The sequence below is a fragment of the Cnephaeus nilssonii genome (assembly GCF_951640355.1).
Source record: "Cnephaeus nilssonii genome assembly, chromosome: 9".
NCBI lineage: Eukaryota > Metazoa > Chordata > Mammalia > Chiroptera > Vespertilionidae > Cnephaeus > Cnephaeus nilssonii.
In genome coordinates, this window is record NC_137080.1 from 36,882,567 (window position 1) to 36,901,263 (window position 18,697).

Here is an 18,697-nt window from a genome sequence, read left to right on the forward strand (position 1 = left end):
GAAGTTTAAGTTTAAAAAATTTGGCTCTCAAAAGAAATTTCAGTCGTTGTACTCTTGATATTTGGCTCTGTTGACTAATGAGTTTGCCGACCACTGGTCTAGTACTATATCCAACCCATCAGCAAATCCTCTACCTTCTACATACATCCAGAATTCAATCACTTTTTAAAAAATATATATTTTATTGATTTTTTACAGAGGAAGGGAGAGGGATAGAGAGTTAGAAACATCGATGACAGAGAAACATCCATAAGCTGCCTCCTGCACACTCCCTACTGGGTATGTGCCCGCAACCAAGGTAAATGCCCTTGACTGGAATTGAACCTAGGACCCTTCAGTCCACAGGCTGACGCTCTATCCACTGAGCCAAACCGGCCCGGGCTCAACCACTTTTTAAGTCCGCTTTCACTCTCACCTCAGTCCAATTTACGATCACACACCTGGATAATTTAATAGTCCCTTGCCCACCAACAGCCTCACTCCATAAGGAGCCAGTGATTATTTTAAAATAGTCACCAGATTAGGTTACTCCTTTGCTCTAAACCCTCCAGTACCGTCCGCACTCAGAGGAAAGGCCTAACAAAGGCCTACGAGGCTCATTTCCAGGTGTCCTCAGAAAGTAAGCACGGTTCCCTATTATAGAGCATTTTTGTCTTCCTCTATCAACCCGCCTTAGCTTTTACAATTAAAAACATGTTTTCGTACAGGTTTAATTTCCATATTAAACATGTTATAAATATAAATACTTTTCCTTTCATTTAATTCAAGTTATATTTTGAAAATTTTAAGGAAGTTACATATCATTTATGAATTATATTTCAGGAAAGCTGGAATTACAAAATTGTTGTTATAAAATGAGACATTTGAATTTACCCTCCATGATCTGTCCCTCCTCCTCCCTTCCACCCCAAGTTCTGTCTCCATCTAGCTCCATGCCTATGCCCACTTTACTACAGCCTCATGGGATCATTTGTTATTCCTGGAATTCACCAACGGATAATCCTGCCTCAGGGTCTCTGGACTTAACTGTTCCCTCTTCTTGGAATATTCTTTCCTGGATACCCACATAATTGGTTTCTCTTCTATCAGGTCTTTAACCATTTTTTTATTTTTTACTTTTCTCTTTAATTATCTCCATTATATTTATCACCATCTGACATATATATTTATTGTCTACCTCCCTCCACTAAATATAAGCTACACAAGTTGAATTTTATATGCCCAAATATGTCCTCAAAGGCTAGAACTATTCCTAACATGTCACCATTTTTATTCTGTTAGTCTCTTGCTGATGGTAGGATATATCTGTCAATAGACAATGCAAAGTGATATTGCAAATTTTACAAAACAGGTGGGATATCATGACATTGACAGTAATGTTGGAGCAGAAGCAATGCCACTGACAAATGAAGATCTGGTAGAATTAGACCAGTTAATGAGCAAAGACTACAAAACTGACAAGAAAAACAACATCACAGGCACACAGATATTGTTCCAAAATTTTACATCTTTTACTTTATTATTATAATTTTTTAAAATGCTCACCTCAAGATAGATATACTAGTATATGTAAATATACCTATCTACATACATATCTATCTATCTATTAGTGGCCTGGTGCACGAAATTTGTGCATATTAAAAGGGAATTAATTAGAGGAAATATTTTAATATTGCTATTTGCCCTTTCTCTATAATAGAAGTGTCAGAGATGAAAGAAAATTAGTAAAATGTATATGAAAATCTTCCTCCTGTCAGAGTCTGGGGCGTGCTGCGGGACCCAGAGTCAAGTCCCCACCCACCCGTGCGCGCCTTGAAATCACACAAGACCCAGACCCGGCCGGCCCCACCCCCATTGGGCGAGATCCAGACCCAGCCGGCCCCACCCCTGTAAAGCTCCACCGGGTGGGGGGCACAGCCTCAGGGCCCCCATCAAGCCCCACTGGGCAGGGGGCGTGGCCTCAGGTTCCCCGGCCCAGGATGGGGGGCGCGGCCTGAAGACCCCCAGCACCAGGGCCGGGGGCACGGCCTGAGGTCCCCCGTCAAGCCCTGCCGGGCGGGCAGGGGGCACAGCCTCAGGTCCCTGCTGATCGCTCGTTATGGGAACCCCACCTCCGCTGTGGGTGCAGCCATCTTGTGTTACGGGAACCCAGCCTCCGCTGTGGGCGCAGCCATCTTGTGTTACGGGAACCCAGCCTTCGCTGTGCACGCTTACCATCTTGTGACAGTGGGGCGTGAGGGTCAATTTGCATATTACCTCTTTATTATATAGGATATACATACATACATACATACATACATACATATATTTGATTTTTAGAAAGAGAGAAACATCAATGTGAGAGAAACATCGATCGGTTGCCTACCATATGTACCCTGACCAGGAATAGAACCCGCAACCTAGGTATGTGACCTGACAGGGAATCAAACCCACCACCTTTTGGTGTATGGGACGATGCTCCAACCAACTGAGCCACCCGGCCAAGGTAAAAATTTTACATCTTTTAAAACACCCTTCACCAAAACAGGCAACTTAGTTTCTCTACTTCTCAAAGGTAGAGTCCTTGACACTTCCTTTCCCACTAGTTTCAAAACTGTCCATATTTTTATCATATCTTATCCTCCTCAGGACTTCAATTTCTACCAGAAACTTATCCTTGACCACAATCCTGGCCTCTGGATCCACATATCTAACTTTTCTTAAAAATATATTTTTATTGACTTTTTTACAGAGAGGAAGGGAGAGGGATAGAGAGTTAGAAAAATCAATGAGAGAGAAACATTGATCAGCTGTCTCCTGCACACCCCCTACTTGGGATGTGCCCGCAACCAAGGTACATGCCCTTGACAGAATCAAACCTGGGACTCTTCAGTCTGCAGGCCCGACGTTCTATCCACTGGGTCAAACCAGTTAGGGCAACACATATCTAACTTTGAACTTTATTATATGGATGTTTAGACTCAGATTCTTTGCTGTGTCTAAAACAGATGTCATTCCATGACTCAGCCTTCACTCACTAACAAATCAAGAGGCACTGAGTCTTACTGTTCTATCTCTGCACTATTTCTCCAGCAACTCCACTCCAACCATCCCTTCTGAGCATCCTAGCCACCACTATTCTATACTCAGGGCTTCATCATATCTTGCCTGGCCTATTATAATACTTCATTATCAAGTTTAATATACAGCTTACTTTTGCCATATTAGGCTAATTGCTGTTTTTTTTAAATATCAAGCACTTGCATGCTTTCTGTGCTGTTGGTAATGTTACTCTTTGTTCATTATGCATTTACCTTTATTATCATTAGAGGCTAATCTTCTGATGACAATACTATGTCATCATCTTATTTCTCCTGAAACCTTCCCTCCTCCTGACTCAAGAAAACTGCTTTTTGTCCACAGTCCTAAGGAATGTTTTTCATAACTCCTTATAGTATTTGTGATATTACCTGCTGCACATGACCTTTACTTTCATTTACTGCCTAGTACAATGCAGGGCACTTAGTGCATGTTCAAAAAGTATTTGTTAAATGAAACTGAAGAAAAGTCAAATCCATAGATAATTAAATTGAAAGAATGCTGACCAAAATCACTGAATTTGGCAATCATGTCACAAAAACCTTAGCCAGGACAATTTTGGTAGTGGGGTGGGGTATGGTAAGCCAGCTGCAAGGGGCAGAGGTATAACTGAGGATTCAGAAAAACAAGACAGTAATCAAGACATTTGGTGATAAAGAAGAGAAGGGATGGGGTGCCAGAATGAAGGATTTTCAGGGTGAAATTAAGCTTGTTTTTTTCCTCTCCATAAGAAAAGACTAGGTCAAAGATTTAATCAGTCATAGACTAGAGCAGTGATGCCGAACCTATGACACGCGTGTCAGCACTGACACCATGCCGAGGATGAAACATTTGCGACTAGAGTCTTGGAGTTAGTTTTTTCCTCAAAGTGACACACTACCCGAGTTATGCTCAGTTTTTTGGCAAAGTTTGACACACCAAGCTCAAAAGGTTGCCCATCACTGGGCTAGAGGAAAGGAGCGAGTAGGGAGAAACACAGGAACAGGAGGATAATCAAAGGTATGGAAGGGGTGGGAGGGAAGGGAATCCTGGAGAGTTAGAAGATTAGCCTCTGAAAAGGGAAGCAGCTCTCTCTGAGATGAAACAGAGATGACAAAGATAAGAACTGAAAGGTGACAGATGTTTAGAGGGTAAAGATGTAGGGAGTCACACTTGGTCTTTTTATTTCGTGTAGTTAGGGCACAGACATCTTCATAAAACAAGTACCATAACTTCAGACTTACTCATTCAACAAATACTGAGTGTGTGCCTACTATGTGCTAGGCACTGCTCTAGGCCCATAGAAATAGACAAAGATCCCTGCCATTGTGGAGCTTATATTCTAGTGGAGGATATAGACAATAACCAATATAATAAAGTCAATATAAATATGTATAGTTTGCTAGAAGAGGGTAAGTGCTATAAAAAAAAGTACTGAACATTAGTGCCAGGAGTGGAGTAAACCTATTACCTCATACAATCCTTACAACACTCTGTGAGTTAAGTATTAACAAGATTCAGTCACTTACCCCAAAGTACCAAGAGAATAAATGAGAAGGTGAAGAATTTAAAGTAACCATAACGAAGGATGTCAAAGAGACCTAGTTAGCAACAAACAAAATTGCGGGCAGAGTATCACTAAGGTTCTTAGTTGCAAGCAACTGAAACCATCACAGGCTGATTACACAGTATTGAATCCTTCTAAGTTTCTCTTAGCATCGCCAAGAAGGGTGGAGAAACAGCTTGGGGAAACAGGCAGAGATGAAGGGTTGAATATACAGATGGAATCACAATTCTAAACCAATCATATCACAGAACCAGTCCAATGAAGACAACTTTTCTGAAAACCATTTCTGAAAAACCACTGCTATGGCTGCCATTGGATGCTGCTGTTGAAATGACCAGACCAGGAAACTAGATAATGTTGGCTACTACTGCCACTTAAAAATATTTCCTTGCTTCTTTGTGGATTAGCTTTAGATTAGATGCATTTGTCTGGCAGAGCCCAAGCCATAGTAATGGGCCTTAAAGGGAACTGGGAGAATGAGAATCTGGGTTTTCAGCTCCTGAAGGTAGGAGGTAGGGAGGGATATTCTTCACCTTAAGACTCTTAAGGAAGGGGGTTCAAAAGCTGGGACATCTAAAAGATGATACACAGACATTACCCTAGAATGCATACTAGAATCTTTATTGATTAGAGATAATATCTTGCCTAGGGCTCAGTAGCAAAACCCAGTACTATAAAGTTAAAAGATTATAAACAAACTAGAGGCCCGGTGCATGAATTCATGCACTGGTGGGGTCTGGCTGGCCCACCCTAATCAGGGACAATCGGGGCTGGGCCAGCTGGGGGAAGGGGATGCGGGAGGTTGGGCGGCCAGCCCCACCCCCAATCGGGCCGGTTGGCCTGCCACAATGAGAGTTATAGCGACCGGTCATTCTGGTCACCTGGCTTTTATATATATAGATTGCTTAAACTGCATAAAAACTAAATTAAATATTTTGTTTCTTAATATTCAACTTGTAGTGATAAATTGCTTAAATTAACAAGAGGCCACACTGATACCTCCCCAAAGGATTTCATAGAATACAGTTGCCAGGTAACTTTATAATAAATAATGGTTTACCAGATCTTTCCAATTAAGGGTATTCTAAACTTTAATTATTTGAATAGAGTGCCATGTAGCTCAAGCTTTAAATTCAAAGTACAATTTAAAAAGACTTACTCTTTACATATGCAACAGTGGCAACTAATCCTATCTAATAAAAGAGTAATATACAAATTGATGGTACCTCTGCTACACCCACAAGCCACGCCACCAACCAATCAGGAGCGAGTATGCAAATTAACCCAACCAAGATGGCTGCGGCCACAGAGTGAACAGGAGGCTTGGGTTTCCCCAGCAATGGAGGAAGCCAAGCTTCCTGCACACCCTGGCCGGCCCTGGACTCTGCTCAAGGCTACAAAGTTTCAATTATAGTAGATAAATAAATCCCAACAAAAATGGCTGCGGCCAGGGAGCGAACAGGAGGCTTGGGTTTCCCCGGCAATGGAGGAAGCCAAGCTTGCACACCCTGGCCAGCCCAGGCTTCTGCTCAAGGCTACAAAGTTTCAATTATAGAAGATAAATAAATCCCAACAAAAATGGCTGCAGCCACAGAGCGAGCAGGAGACTTGAGTTTCCCCAGCAATGGAGGAAGACAAGTTTCCTGCACACCCTGGCCGGCCCAGGCCTCTGTTCAAGGCTACAAAGTTTCAATTATAGAAGATAAATAAATCCCAGATACCAGGGCCTCCGCTTGGGTCGCTGGGGGGCGTGGCTGGCCTGCAAACCACCACAGGCCCCTCGTCCAGGCTGCCCCACACCCCAAGGGAACCCCCACCCTGATCCAGGACACCCTTCAGGGCAAATCAGCTGGCCCCCACCCGTGCACCAGGTCTCTATCCTATCTAATAAAAGAGTAATATGCAAATTGACCGTCACTCCAACACACAAGATGGCTACCCCCATGTGGACACAAGATGGCCGCCACAAGATGGCCAGCAGGGGAGGGCAGTTGGGAGGGACCAGGCCTGCAAGGGAGGGCAGTTGGGGGCAATCAAGCATGCAGAGGAGGGCAGTTAGGGGTGACCAGGCCTGCAGGGGAGGGCAGTTAGGGGCAATCAGGCTGGCAGGGGAGCAGTTAGGCATCAATAAGGCTGGCAGGGGAGTGGTTAGGGGGTGATCAGGCTGGCAGGGGAGTGGTTAGGGGGTGATCAGGCTGGCAGGCAGAAGTGGTTAGGGGCAATCAGGAAGGCAGGCAGGCGAGCAGTTGGGAGCCAGCAGTCCTGGATTGTGAGAGGGATGTCCGACTGCCCGTTTAGGCCCGATCCCGGTAGGTAGCCTTGAGCGGAGGCCTAGGCAGTTGGACATCCCTCGAGGGGTCCCAGATGGTGCAGGCTGGGCTGAGGGACAGCCCCCCGGCCCCCGTGCATGAATTTCGTGCACTGGGCCTCTAGTACAAAATATAAATAGGTCCCAGTCTCTGGGTCCTCAAATCACAGAACCAACTGAAGAGACCTCTAGAAAATAAAGTTATTAATTTTACATTAATTAGAAAAACTTGGACAGTACCACAACTTTGCTTTAAAACCCATGAGGAGTTCAATAACAATTAGGCATGCAATTGAAATTACCGCAGAATTACAAAGGATTTCTATTAAGTTTTAATTATCCATATAAATTAAAGTGCAGTAAATGAGGGGCAGATCCTGTGGGTCAAATAAGTTTTGAAAGTTTATCTTTCATTTATTCAAAGAAATTTGAGGAAAAAACTACATGATATTTACTTTCCAGTCTTTTTCACATTTCTTACTGTTGTACAAATAAGAAAACAGATGTGAAAGCACTTTATAAACTATAAAACAGAACATAAATACATATCATTATTATAAACCATTTACTAATTTATGGTATAGTTTTGTCCCCCCTCTCCCGAAAGTGGAAATAAATAAACTTCCTAAAATGGGAGTGAAGGTGGATGAGATAAAATAACCAAAATTCATATGAAGATATTTTTTGAGTTTGGCTCTTAACAAATGCAAGGGGACAGGGCGATCATTTGAAGCTCACAAATAAGAGAAAGATCACCCATGAAGAAGAAATTTTAAAATATGCTCAAAATTAGAGACAAAATTTTCATTTTACTCAAGTAGACTATGCTAAAGCAAGGGATACATCGGTAAAAAGTAACAGTTATTAACTGAAATGAGAGAAAGCCGGGTTTGCTTTAGTTTTTAACTTTAAAGTCAATTAATAAGCAACTGTTACCATCCAATAGGGCTCATTACGTGATTTCCAAAGTGTAAAATCTGACGATGTTGCATTAAAATAAAAAAATATATATTTTTATTGATTTCAGAGAGGAAGGGAGAGGAAGAGAGAGATAGAAACATCAATGATGAGAGAGAATCATTGATCGGCTGTCTCTTGTATGCCCCACACTGGGGATCGAGCCCACAATCCAAGCATGTGCCCTGCCTGGGAATCAAACCGTGACACTCCTGGGCCATAGGTTGATATTCAACCACTGAGGAACGCTGGCGGCCAGGCTTAAAATAAATTTTTAACCAAAAATAGTCATTGTCATACAATGGAAAACACAAATATGTTAAACTTGAATTCTAGAATAAGAGAAGAGAGAATAGGACTAAAATAATATTTGAAAAGATAAGCACTGAGTACTTTCCAGAAATGTTTAAAGATGTATACTCCAAACCAATTAATTCACAATTAAAGAAACCTAACAAATTCTTAGCAGGACAAATAAAAAGAAATCCACAACTGTGTATCCCATAATGAATATAAGTAATGAAACTATACCCCAAATAAAAGGGGTTTAGGGCAAGTGTCTTAGAAGCAGTCAAAAGAAAAAAGAAAAACAGCTACACTGACAGCTGACTCGTTATCAGTAACAATAAAAATCAGAAGACAGTAGAATATTTTAAATATGCTGAGAGAAAATAATTGTCAGCTAAGCAAACTAAACCCAGTGAAAATATCCTTCAAGAAAGAGGGTTAAATAAAAACATTTTAAAGACAAACTAAAACAAAGCAGCTGCCACCAGTTAACCCTCCCTTAAAGACATTCTTAAGTATGCACTACAGACAGAAACAGATCTCTTGCATAATGAGATGCCAAGAATCAGACTCATTTGCTGTCATCTTTTGAGTTTTAAATGAATGACAATAATAGCTAAATGAAGTGTTCTTGCACTGTTCACTAAGAGGCAAAGGTATCAATTCAGACATGTTTTAATTTTTAGGACTAACCACTTACCAGAAATTGAGGGCATAAGTTAGAAATGAGTACAGGAAGAGAATGGAATGATTTTTAAAAAGTAATCCTAAAGAGCGGATGCCTAGCATACTAACTTTATGACTTTCTTCTTTTCTATTACATGTATTTAAGACTATACTTAAATATTGCCATGGCTGTACCTCACAAGTTCTGAAAAATGTTATTTCCCTGATTGTTCAGCTCAAAATATTCTCTATTACTTTTTTTTTTTTTTTTGGCTCATGGGTTACTAACAAGTACAATTTCATATTTCAAAGATGGGAATTTTATAGTTATCCTTTGTGGCTGATTCAGCTTAGATGCATTGTGGTCACAGAACATGATAGCATGATTTAAAATTTATTGAGACTTATTTTATGGCCTAGTGTAGGGCCTGGCAGAAATGTTAGAATAAGCCGAATGACTAGCTTCAAGAGCTGAGGAAGAAGAAGAGAAAAGGAAGACCCCTCTGTTCTTGGCTTGGACTAATGGGTTGGAATCATTATTCAAAATGGGATTGGAGATGCCTGAGAGCCATCCTAAGGAAGAGGTTTAATAGCTCTGGAGCTCGCAAGGAGTTTACAATTGGACAGAATAAGGACAGTGTGCCTGGCAGAGTGCTTTAAAGGTATCTTACAACTCCAAGGGTTATCCCAAGAAGCTACAACCAGGCTGCTTTGGGTTGAGGAGAAAATGCAATGAAGAAGTAGGAGAGAACCAAGAACCTGAGCTGCGAAAGGAATGAGGACCCAGGAGTTGATGGATAAGTTTGGGGAATTTGGAAATGACCCTGGGAACATCCTAAATACAAAGGCATTTTTGCACACTGCCTCCCTTTACCTGATCCTGAGCTTGTGATCACCCCGGTTAGGCCCTTTGGGGCCTATACTACCAATTGGCAGATGCTCTCCTCCGGCTCCAGACACACTGACTTTCCCTCCGCTATTCCAACACATGAAACTCTGTGCCATCTCAAGGCTTGCTGTCTCCTTTGCCTGGAATCTCTAGCCTTAGCTTGAGCGTGGCTGGCTTCAGAGAGGACTTGCCTGACCAATAGAAGTCCTACTCCTGCATTATTCTCTATCATAATACTCTATTTCCCCCCTTCAGAGTATGCAGTCCAATCTGCCACTTCATTTGCTCACATTTTTTGGCTGCCTCTTCCATTAGAATGTGTGACCCACGATGGCAAAGATGCCTGGCTTGTTGGCCTCGGTGTCATCAGCACTTAGAACAGTTCCTGATAAATAACATGTGTTCAATATTTGTTAAATCAACTATATAACCCGATTCCTCCCTCTATCACCTCTCTCAATTGGGATCATGCATTCCTTCTTAAATCCAGGTTCTTTTCTCACTGTACGTACCTATATAGTCAAAAGAGCTAACAACATTCATTGCACTATATTAGATACCAGGCTAGATGCTTCACTTACGCCATTTCACTTAACCTACACAAAAATTCACTCATATAGATGTGTGCTTTTAAGACGATCTCTAGTGCACAGGTAGGAAACTTGGCCAAGTTCAGACAAGTGGTGGAGCTGGGAATCTAGGTCAAACTTCAAAAACAAAACAAAGCCAGGCCACTGCTCACTTCCAGCGAGGGCATAGGCTCTAGTTTGAGGCGTCCTGAGTTAGCCTTTCTTATCTTTTGAGATGACACCTGCTCCGGCCAGGCCACATCCCAATCCCATACCGTCAAATTTCACTCCCTTCTTCCCACTTGCAGTCCAAGACGGGAGGCGAAAGCGGGGTGCAGTGGAGCGCTGTCCTGGACTCCCACTTCCTGGCTTCTCCCGAGGAGGATGCATGTGGGAAGGGGAAGAACTCAAAGCGTTAGCAACTCATCTCTCGGCACGGAGCAGGCGGCATAACGGGGCCTAACGGGCGACTGCCAGATTTTGGAGTAGAAGCCCATTCCCGCACCGCACCCGAGGCAAAAGCGCTTACCTTAACTGCCACCTCCGGAGCCGCGTCCACCGCCACTGCCAGCGAGGGCTTGGCGGAAGGCGATTTGGTCAAGTGCATGAGGGAGTCAGCGGCTGGCAGGGGACACCGTCCGCCCTCACTGTCCGAGTCCGATTCGGACCCTGAACCCGAACCATAGGAAGCAGCCAGAGCTGCAATTGCAGCCGACATGACGGCGATAGAACTGCGGAGACCAGGCCCCGGCGGAAGAAGCGGCGGCTCCCAGGTCCTGAAAGATTGCCAATGCGCAACATTATTTACTTCCTTTTGCTAAGCAATCATTTATGACACTGTAAATAAATTAATTAGCATTAGAATAAGTACAACATAACTTATGACTTGGGACATGTATCTAGGGAAACAGAATTATATGAGCTTATAACGTTCAGGACCTTTTTGACTAAAGACTACGAATTCCGACATACTTTGCCGATCGGAGTCCTGCACTCCCGGCGTGCAGCGCGACAGGAAACCAGAGGCACAATGGGAAATGTAGTTTACATCGAGGGGGGGCGGGGCTGGCAGGCATCTCTTTGACCCCGCCCCCGAACGGATGGTTCATTCAATTGGCTATCATCTTCCCTCATTCCCTGGACAGGCACTGTTCTCTCTGTCCCCTCCCCCAAATTGAGGATTGGGCAATACCATGAAACCTCAGGAATGGGGGGAAGATGGCTATTCATCCCCGCTTAAGGGTGAGGGGGCGGAGGCCGAGTTTCCCTCCACGGCTGCACCTGGGTCCTGGGGGCTGAAGAGGAAAGCGAGAACCTGAAGTTGGAAGACGCTGACCGGCGGGGAACAGCTCCTGGTGGGAAGGGTGGGAGGTTGGGTGGCGAGAGTCCAGCGGTCCCCCCTGCTTCAGGCGCTGGTCCCCGCGCCCGGTTGTGGAGCGGGGCGCGCGGGGAGGGGGCGGGTGGGGGGCGGCGGCAGCGGCGCTCGGTGTTGTTCGCTCGCGCGTCGAGCACACTGTGGATCCGACGACCGGTGGGCGCCGCTGGCGGCGTTCCCCGTGGCCCGGTGCGTCGGCCGCTGCCCGGAGCGGGTCCCTCCGGGAGCCTGACTCTCCTGGAGGCTCTAGGGGGGAGACCCGGGAGCAGAGGAGGACCGGCGGCCGCCGCCGAAGCATGCAGAAGGGCTAAGGCGAGAGCCCCCAAGATCTCTCGGTGAGCGCGCGTCTCCCAGGAATTGTGTTTTGGGGGAGAGGGTGCTGGGGAGGAACTCTTCCCCACCGGCCAGAGCGGAGAGCGCTGTGTGGAGCCCCAGCCCAGCAAAGGTTACGGGGATGGGCGCGCCTCCCCCGCAACGTCCCCCACCCCCATCGCAGTTCCCGATCTCCCGACGCCCACCCGCCCGCAGGGCTGGCTGCCGAGGGAGACGGCGGCCGGCCGGCCCGTCTGGGTCTCGGTGGCAGGGACCGGCCCGAGGCGGGGAGCCTGCGGGTCTCACCTGAGGTGCCACCGTCCGAGCGCCCCTGCCCTGCACCCCCGGGCAGCCCCCCGGCCTCCGGGCTGTGGGGGTGGCTGCAGCCCCGGCGGCGGAGAACCCCGCTCGCGCCGGGTGCCGGGGGGCTCTGCAAAGGAAGCTCCGCGTTTGCGTGCCTGCGCCGCGGGTCTGGGTCTCAAGACCTCACGGTGAGGCGAGTGCGGGGATCCCTTTCTTCGCGGGAGAGCCGGCGAAGCGGGGCTGCTGCCTCTGATGCCTGTGAATGGGGGGGGTGGGGGGGGGTGCCTCGTGGAGAGTTAGGGAGCCGCTCCCCCGGCTCCGAGGCCGGCAGTTCTCGCCCATTGTGCCACCCAGATAATTATTCAACTATGCAGCATCCATTGCACCTTTTCCCATTTTTCTTCTCCCCTGGCTGCAGCGTGCCCCCTAGCTTCGGCACTCAGACGCCTTCTCCCGCACTTGCTCACGATGAACTGCAATGATGATGAGCAGAAAGCACATCTGACCTGCACACGCACAACCGACCTGCCCTAGAGCCGGTTGATTAACTAATGCCCAGCTAGACTGGGTACCGGAATACGGCTCGGTCTAAGCCTATCCTTGGATTATGTTTTAATTTTTTTTCCTTCGGTGTTAGATTCACGTATTAGCCAAGTCTTATTTCTGTCCAGAAATGGATGTCATTGATTTATTGGTTATTCAACCCGTCTGATGTTCTTAAGTTTAATTGGTATGATAGGTAACTTTTCACTTTTCTAATGATTGGTAGCACGAGATCATCATGGCACATGGCAGTTTCAGTCTTGGAACTCCCAGGAACAGTTTTTCTCATGCTCTGAGTTTCTAAGTTAGGAAAAGTCTTTAGGTTGAATACTTGAATAAAGTTCATGGTATAAAATTTCTCAAGCATTCAGTAAGGAAAGTTTTGGAATTCTTTATTTTCTAATAACAGAATAAGTGATGCTTATCATAGTCTTCAGCTGAACGAAAGGAAGCATTTAATATTTAAGATGGAGTTTTAATTATGGTAACAAGCATTTCCTAATTTACCTAAATTTTATTTTTTGTTCAATTCTCTCCCTTTTTTTGCATTATCATGTATTGAATTAACTTGCTACAGGATTTTTTTTCCCTCGTTTTTCTAACTTCTGTCTGCAAGGATGGGTAGGCTCTAATTTTGCATGATCTAACTGAAAGGTGAATTATTTTTTGAAAATGGAAGAAACAACTTAGTTATTTGGTACTATGTTTAAAAACTGTTTACATCTTAATATATTAAAATAAATGATTCCCTACCAAAAATAAGTGTTTTCTTTTTGTTTTCGTAATCCTCCCTTTCCAGCTTTTCTTGTTTGAGCTTGTTGCCATAACCCTCTAGATAAAATGTAATGCACATAGGCATTGCAGAGGCAGCTGCTTTAAGGTACAGTAATTGTTTTGTGGCACTTGAAAGTGGCGCACATATAATTTGATGGTATAGGATCAGTTGCTTGGTTAGGAAATGACCTTGCAATTTACAAAATGGACACCTTTGTGCCTTGATTTCATTATATGTAAATGGTGTTAAAATGCCTATTTATTCCGCTAAGTAGAATGCATAAATTCAGTAAAGATGTTTTCGTAATGCTTTTAAAGATTTAAAAAATGTTTTAACTGATGAATGATGAAAAATATTTCAGTGTAAAATTTCATGAAAAAATGTCAGGATTTTTCTTGACATTTTAGAATGGTTGATTTACATTGCATTTTGCTTTGGAAGGGTATGGCTCTAAATTGAATGTATCTCATATATCAAGAGTTTTTAATAATTTAATAGGTATTATAGTTAATATCTGTATGTAATATCTAAATATAGGTATGGTTAGTATTGATGAAAAAAGTTATAGTGCTTGGTAATAAGCAAGCAGAATATTGATTTAAGTTTGTGAAAAGTAAAATCTCCAGAAAACATTAAGGCTTTTTTCATTAAAAACTTGTAGCTGACAAAATCCAAAATACATAGTTGTGATCATTTGTAAGATATGCTATGGAGCTACTTTATTATTCAGGTTTGTAAATAACTATATATTTAGAACTTAGCATTAAGTTCCTAACTTAAAATGGTCCCTCCCTGACAATGTATGGCTATTGTATAATACTATATTTATTCGTTTCGCTTTATTTTCAGAATAGTCGAAGGTACCATTTCCATGTGCTTGATTTTCATTATCACAGTAAATAGTAGCTTTTGATTTCCTTATTGGAGGAGTAACTGAGTTCATTTTCATAGCAAAAACCACTATTAAAATATATTATTAGAACTCTACCAAAACAGTGCTTTCGGTTCCTTTGTGAGGCTGCTTTATATAGATGAGACTATTAAATGTCTTCAAAATTACTATTGTATTGGGTTATTTTTTTTGAAAATTAATTTGATTATATTTTTTAATGTTTTTTTAAAATGACCAATTGAAATTCAGCTGTCATTATCACTTGGGTACATACAGTTAACTCAAGGTGTTTTTTTAAGCTTCTTGAGGACAGGAACTGATGTTTATTATCATAAGTCTAAAGTTGTTAATATAGTGTGTAGCAAGTTGTAGGGGCTTATTGTTTTTTGTGGTTGAACAGATTAAATGAATGAGTGAAGAATATCCATTGATTTAATGTACTGAGTAGAAATTTTAAAAATAGATTTATCAAACAAATTTTAATTCATGAAACAAAAACTTTGTCCCAAGAGAAAAGAAAAATGTATTTGGATGTTTTTTGAATTTCCACTTATCTGTTCAGATATAATTCCTTTATCCACACATATTTGGAACTAGCACTAGATACTGTATAATGTATACATTGTCAACTCTTTATATATGAAATGATAATAATTTTCTTACCTCTTATAGCTCACTTTATGAAAATATACATGAAAAGTTTTGTTTTTCTTAAATAAGATGAGTATAGAAATGTGTTGGATTTTTTTTTTACTTCAGTTTTTCAGTGAAATATTAATAAAAAGGTGTATGTAGATTAAATCCTGTGCTAAATGTTCAAAATACCTAACTTTAAAAATAAATTGTCCTTGAGGTAGATCTTTGTATAAAATGGCGCTTTTTCTGAAATGTGTTTTTAGCTTATCACATTCAGTTTATAATTTTGAGTCATTGCGTATTGGTACTTCCTAACTTAAAATGGGATTGATTATACCTTAAAACTTATAAAATAGCTTATAACTTGGAACTTACTTTCTCATAAACAGGAAACTTAGTGGTTACATGAATAAACAGCCCACCAAGTTTAATCCATAATATACCTTAATTAGAGAATTAGGCTAACTAATAATACTAGAGAATTAAAAAACTAGAATAATTTGTACAAAAATAATATTGAATATATTGTGTACAACAATACTTCTGTAGAAAAATCAATTCAGAATCTACCTCAGTATGCTAGGAATACATGTGTCTTGTGTTAGACTTGACATTATTAGGAACTTGATCTCTGCTACCCACTGGACATGGAGAAGAGCATCTTCTTCAGAAAGTGGTACAGCATTACATCTGAAGCAATGATCAGAGAATGGGAGAAATTGGAAGGAGCTAGGAACTTCTATGGAATGTTGGACAAGTCACTTTAGCTCTCGAGAAAGGTCTCTGATTTTTCTCAATTGTAAAAAGAGGACGTTGAAGTAGATGACCTATGGGGTCCTTTCAGTTACAAATAAAATTCAGAGGCACTTAGAAGCTCATTATAACCCTTTTCCCCCCTGAGGGCTCATTTTTTCCTTTCTAGTATTACTGCTTATATGCTTCCTATTAGGGAATATTTTTCTTTCTGGATCTGCCTCTGAAAAGATTGTAGTCTTAATCTTTTTTTCAAATGCCTATGCTTGAAAGCTAGACTTTTTAGGTTTTTAAAGGAAGGTTTTTGTTATGGTGGTCATAACTGATTTGTTGCTGTTACTAGGAATAGGGAAGTCCAAAGAATGGGTAAATTTTCTTTTTGGGGAGAATGCAGAGTTTTGGATGATGAATTTGATTTTGGATATATTGAGTTTGGGTTAATGAAACATTATTGTATTGCTCTCTGGCAGACTCATCTAGCATAGGACTAAATATTTACAGGGATGTTAGGTTGTTTGTGTAAGTAATTTAGAGGTGACAGTTCAAGATTCTGGAAAGAGGTGGATTTATGCATAGAATAGAATGTAGAAAAGAACTGGGATATAACAAAACTGTTGACTTAATAGTTACCGAGTGTGAATTAAGGAGAGCCAGAAGAGAATGTGGAATGTGTGATCAGATAGGATATTTGTGTTGCCTTCTGATTGGACTGTTCTGTTGGGACTAGGGTTTAAGGTCGGGGCAGTTCTTTGAAGAGGAATGTGAAATGCTGATGAGGTAGGAAGGGAGGCAAAAGTTAAAGTATATTGGTGGTTTTGAAAATAGAGGAGAATGAAAGGATTACAGGAACTTAATAAGGACAAATAAATTTTATAATGAGAAATTGGATTGGTAGGATAGAATATTAGGTGTGAAGGGGACATTTTAGAGATGGAGTAATTGGAGGAAGGACTTTTAAAGAGTGCACAGATACTTGATGTGCTTAGTAGTAGAAGGGAAGGTGTTACTCCTCAGTCTTCAGGACTGGAAGTACTGACAGTGGGAGCCCTCAAGAGAGATTGATTTGATTCTGAATTTTTTCTACAGAATTACTGTTGTATACAATATGTTCAACATTATTTTTATACAAATTATTATCATTTATTAATTATATGACCAACAAATCAGTTATGACCACTTTAGAAAGCCTTGCTCTACTCTACATGCTTCTAATTCTAACCCTAGGGCTGGCAGGCAGTGTAGGCCACATCATTTGGGGTAGGAATATTGGAGAGAGAAAAGGGGTCATGCATTACTAAGTGAGTGCTTAACTATAAATGTATTCTCCTTCTTACTTGCAAAAATAAGTCTTTTATTGTGATAGAGGCAGCCAATAGCTGTGTACCCCGTCAGGGTTAATATCATAAAAATCATCATTTTCATTGTCAGTCTAGTCATGAAATTAAATGAAATACAGCATGTCTCTTATATGTATTTATAAAGGACTTAGTTTCATTCATTAGCATTAAAAAGAAAATGTAAATTTCTTTTTTGCAATGTTACACTAAGTACAAAATAATGACATTAATGACCTGTCATCAGTTGCACATGAATTTTAAAATATAGTAGGGATGGATTTAGGAGTTCTCCAACTAATTTTAAACTCATTATATTTGCTTATTAAAAGCCTGTTATGTGAGAGGTCATGAAACTGCTGGTTAAAATAGTATTTTCTGTAATATCCTTATGGAGTCTTTTTTAGGGTAAAGTGAGATAATTGCTATAAAAAGGCTTTTGAATCAAGTCTACATTAATATAAGATATTACTGTTATAGTCTCATGGGACCAGAACCATAGTTAAGGCCCTGATTTACATTTTAATGAAATTGTTTTAGTATTTTAATATTTCTAATGTAATAAATTAGTAGAATAAAAAGTATTTGTTTTGGTATTTATCAATTTAAATTTATTAATTTTAGTTTTTAAGTTATCAGGAATATTGAACTTAAAGATGGTGATAGTCTATTGAAATTTTTCACTTATTTTTCTTTTTAGGTTTTTTCTATTTGAATCTGTTTTTTTTTCTATCTGCAGCTGCATCCCCAAATAATGGTAGAGTTATCTATAATTGACTTTATTTGAGGATGACAGTGAACTATAAAGTTCTATAAGTTATATTTAGATGTAAAATCTCACTTTAAGAACATTTAATATGAAATCACTAATGAAGTGAATATGAATAAAAGTAATAAAAAAGGTTCAAGCACTTAAGTCTTAGAATACTCTAAGGTTTACAGGTTCAGAAGGTAAGGAGGAGGTAGAAAGAAAGCCATGAGTTTGAGGTCTTCTGAAAGCCAAATTAAGGAAGTGATTTCAAGGAGTGAACAACTAACTGTGTCAGATGCTGTTTAGAGATTGCGAGAAGAGGCCTGACAATGAACTACTGGATCTAGCAGATAACTGACCTTGGTAAGATGGTTTGGTATAGTGCTGAGAATGAAAGCCTGAATGGAACAGATTTAAGTGAGAATCCTATGAGAGAAATCAGAGAACTCATTCAAGGACTTCTGCCATAAAGAAGAGCAGAGAAATCAGGGTGTGTGTTGGGGGTTTGGGGTAGAGTGGGATGAAGAGAGGTTTGTTTTTGTTGTTCATGTTTTGTGTTTTTAAGATGGATGAAATTATAGCATAAGTCTATGCTGATGGTAGTGATCTGATGGGGGGGCAGGGATGGACAGTGATGCAGAAGAAAGGATAATAATAAATCCCTACTGCTTAAATAGCGTTTGGGAACTGGTTTGGAACTCTGGAGAAATTTTTGACTTTGA

General features: G+C 41.4%; 2 protein-coding genes across 4 annotated transcripts in view; one reads left to right on the forward strand and one right to left on the reverse strand.

Moving 5' to 3' along the window:
• Positions 1–11,236, reverse strand: part of CDC40 (cell division cycle 40) — a 50,089-nt gene extending 38,853 nt beyond the window's left edge. The window contains exon 1 of the mRNA XM_079779868.1: positions 10,831–11,236. Within this exon, the coding sequence (XP_079635994.1) occupies positions 10,831–11,019 (189 nt within the window). The 5' untranslated portion in view covers positions 11,020–11,236. The remainder of the gene's footprint in view (positions 1–10,830) is intronic.
• Positions 11,237–11,771: 535 nt separating this feature from the next.
• WASF1 (WASP family member 1) overlaps positions 11,772–18,697 on the forward strand; it is a 34,479-nt gene continuing 27,553 nt past the window's right edge. For all 3 annotated transcript variants that reach the window (XM_079780274.1, XM_079780273.1, XM_079780275.1), the window contains exon 1: positions 11,772–12,011. The gene's annotated coding sequence lies outside the window, so the exon portion shown is untranslated. The remainder of the gene's footprint in view (positions 12,012–18,697) is intronic.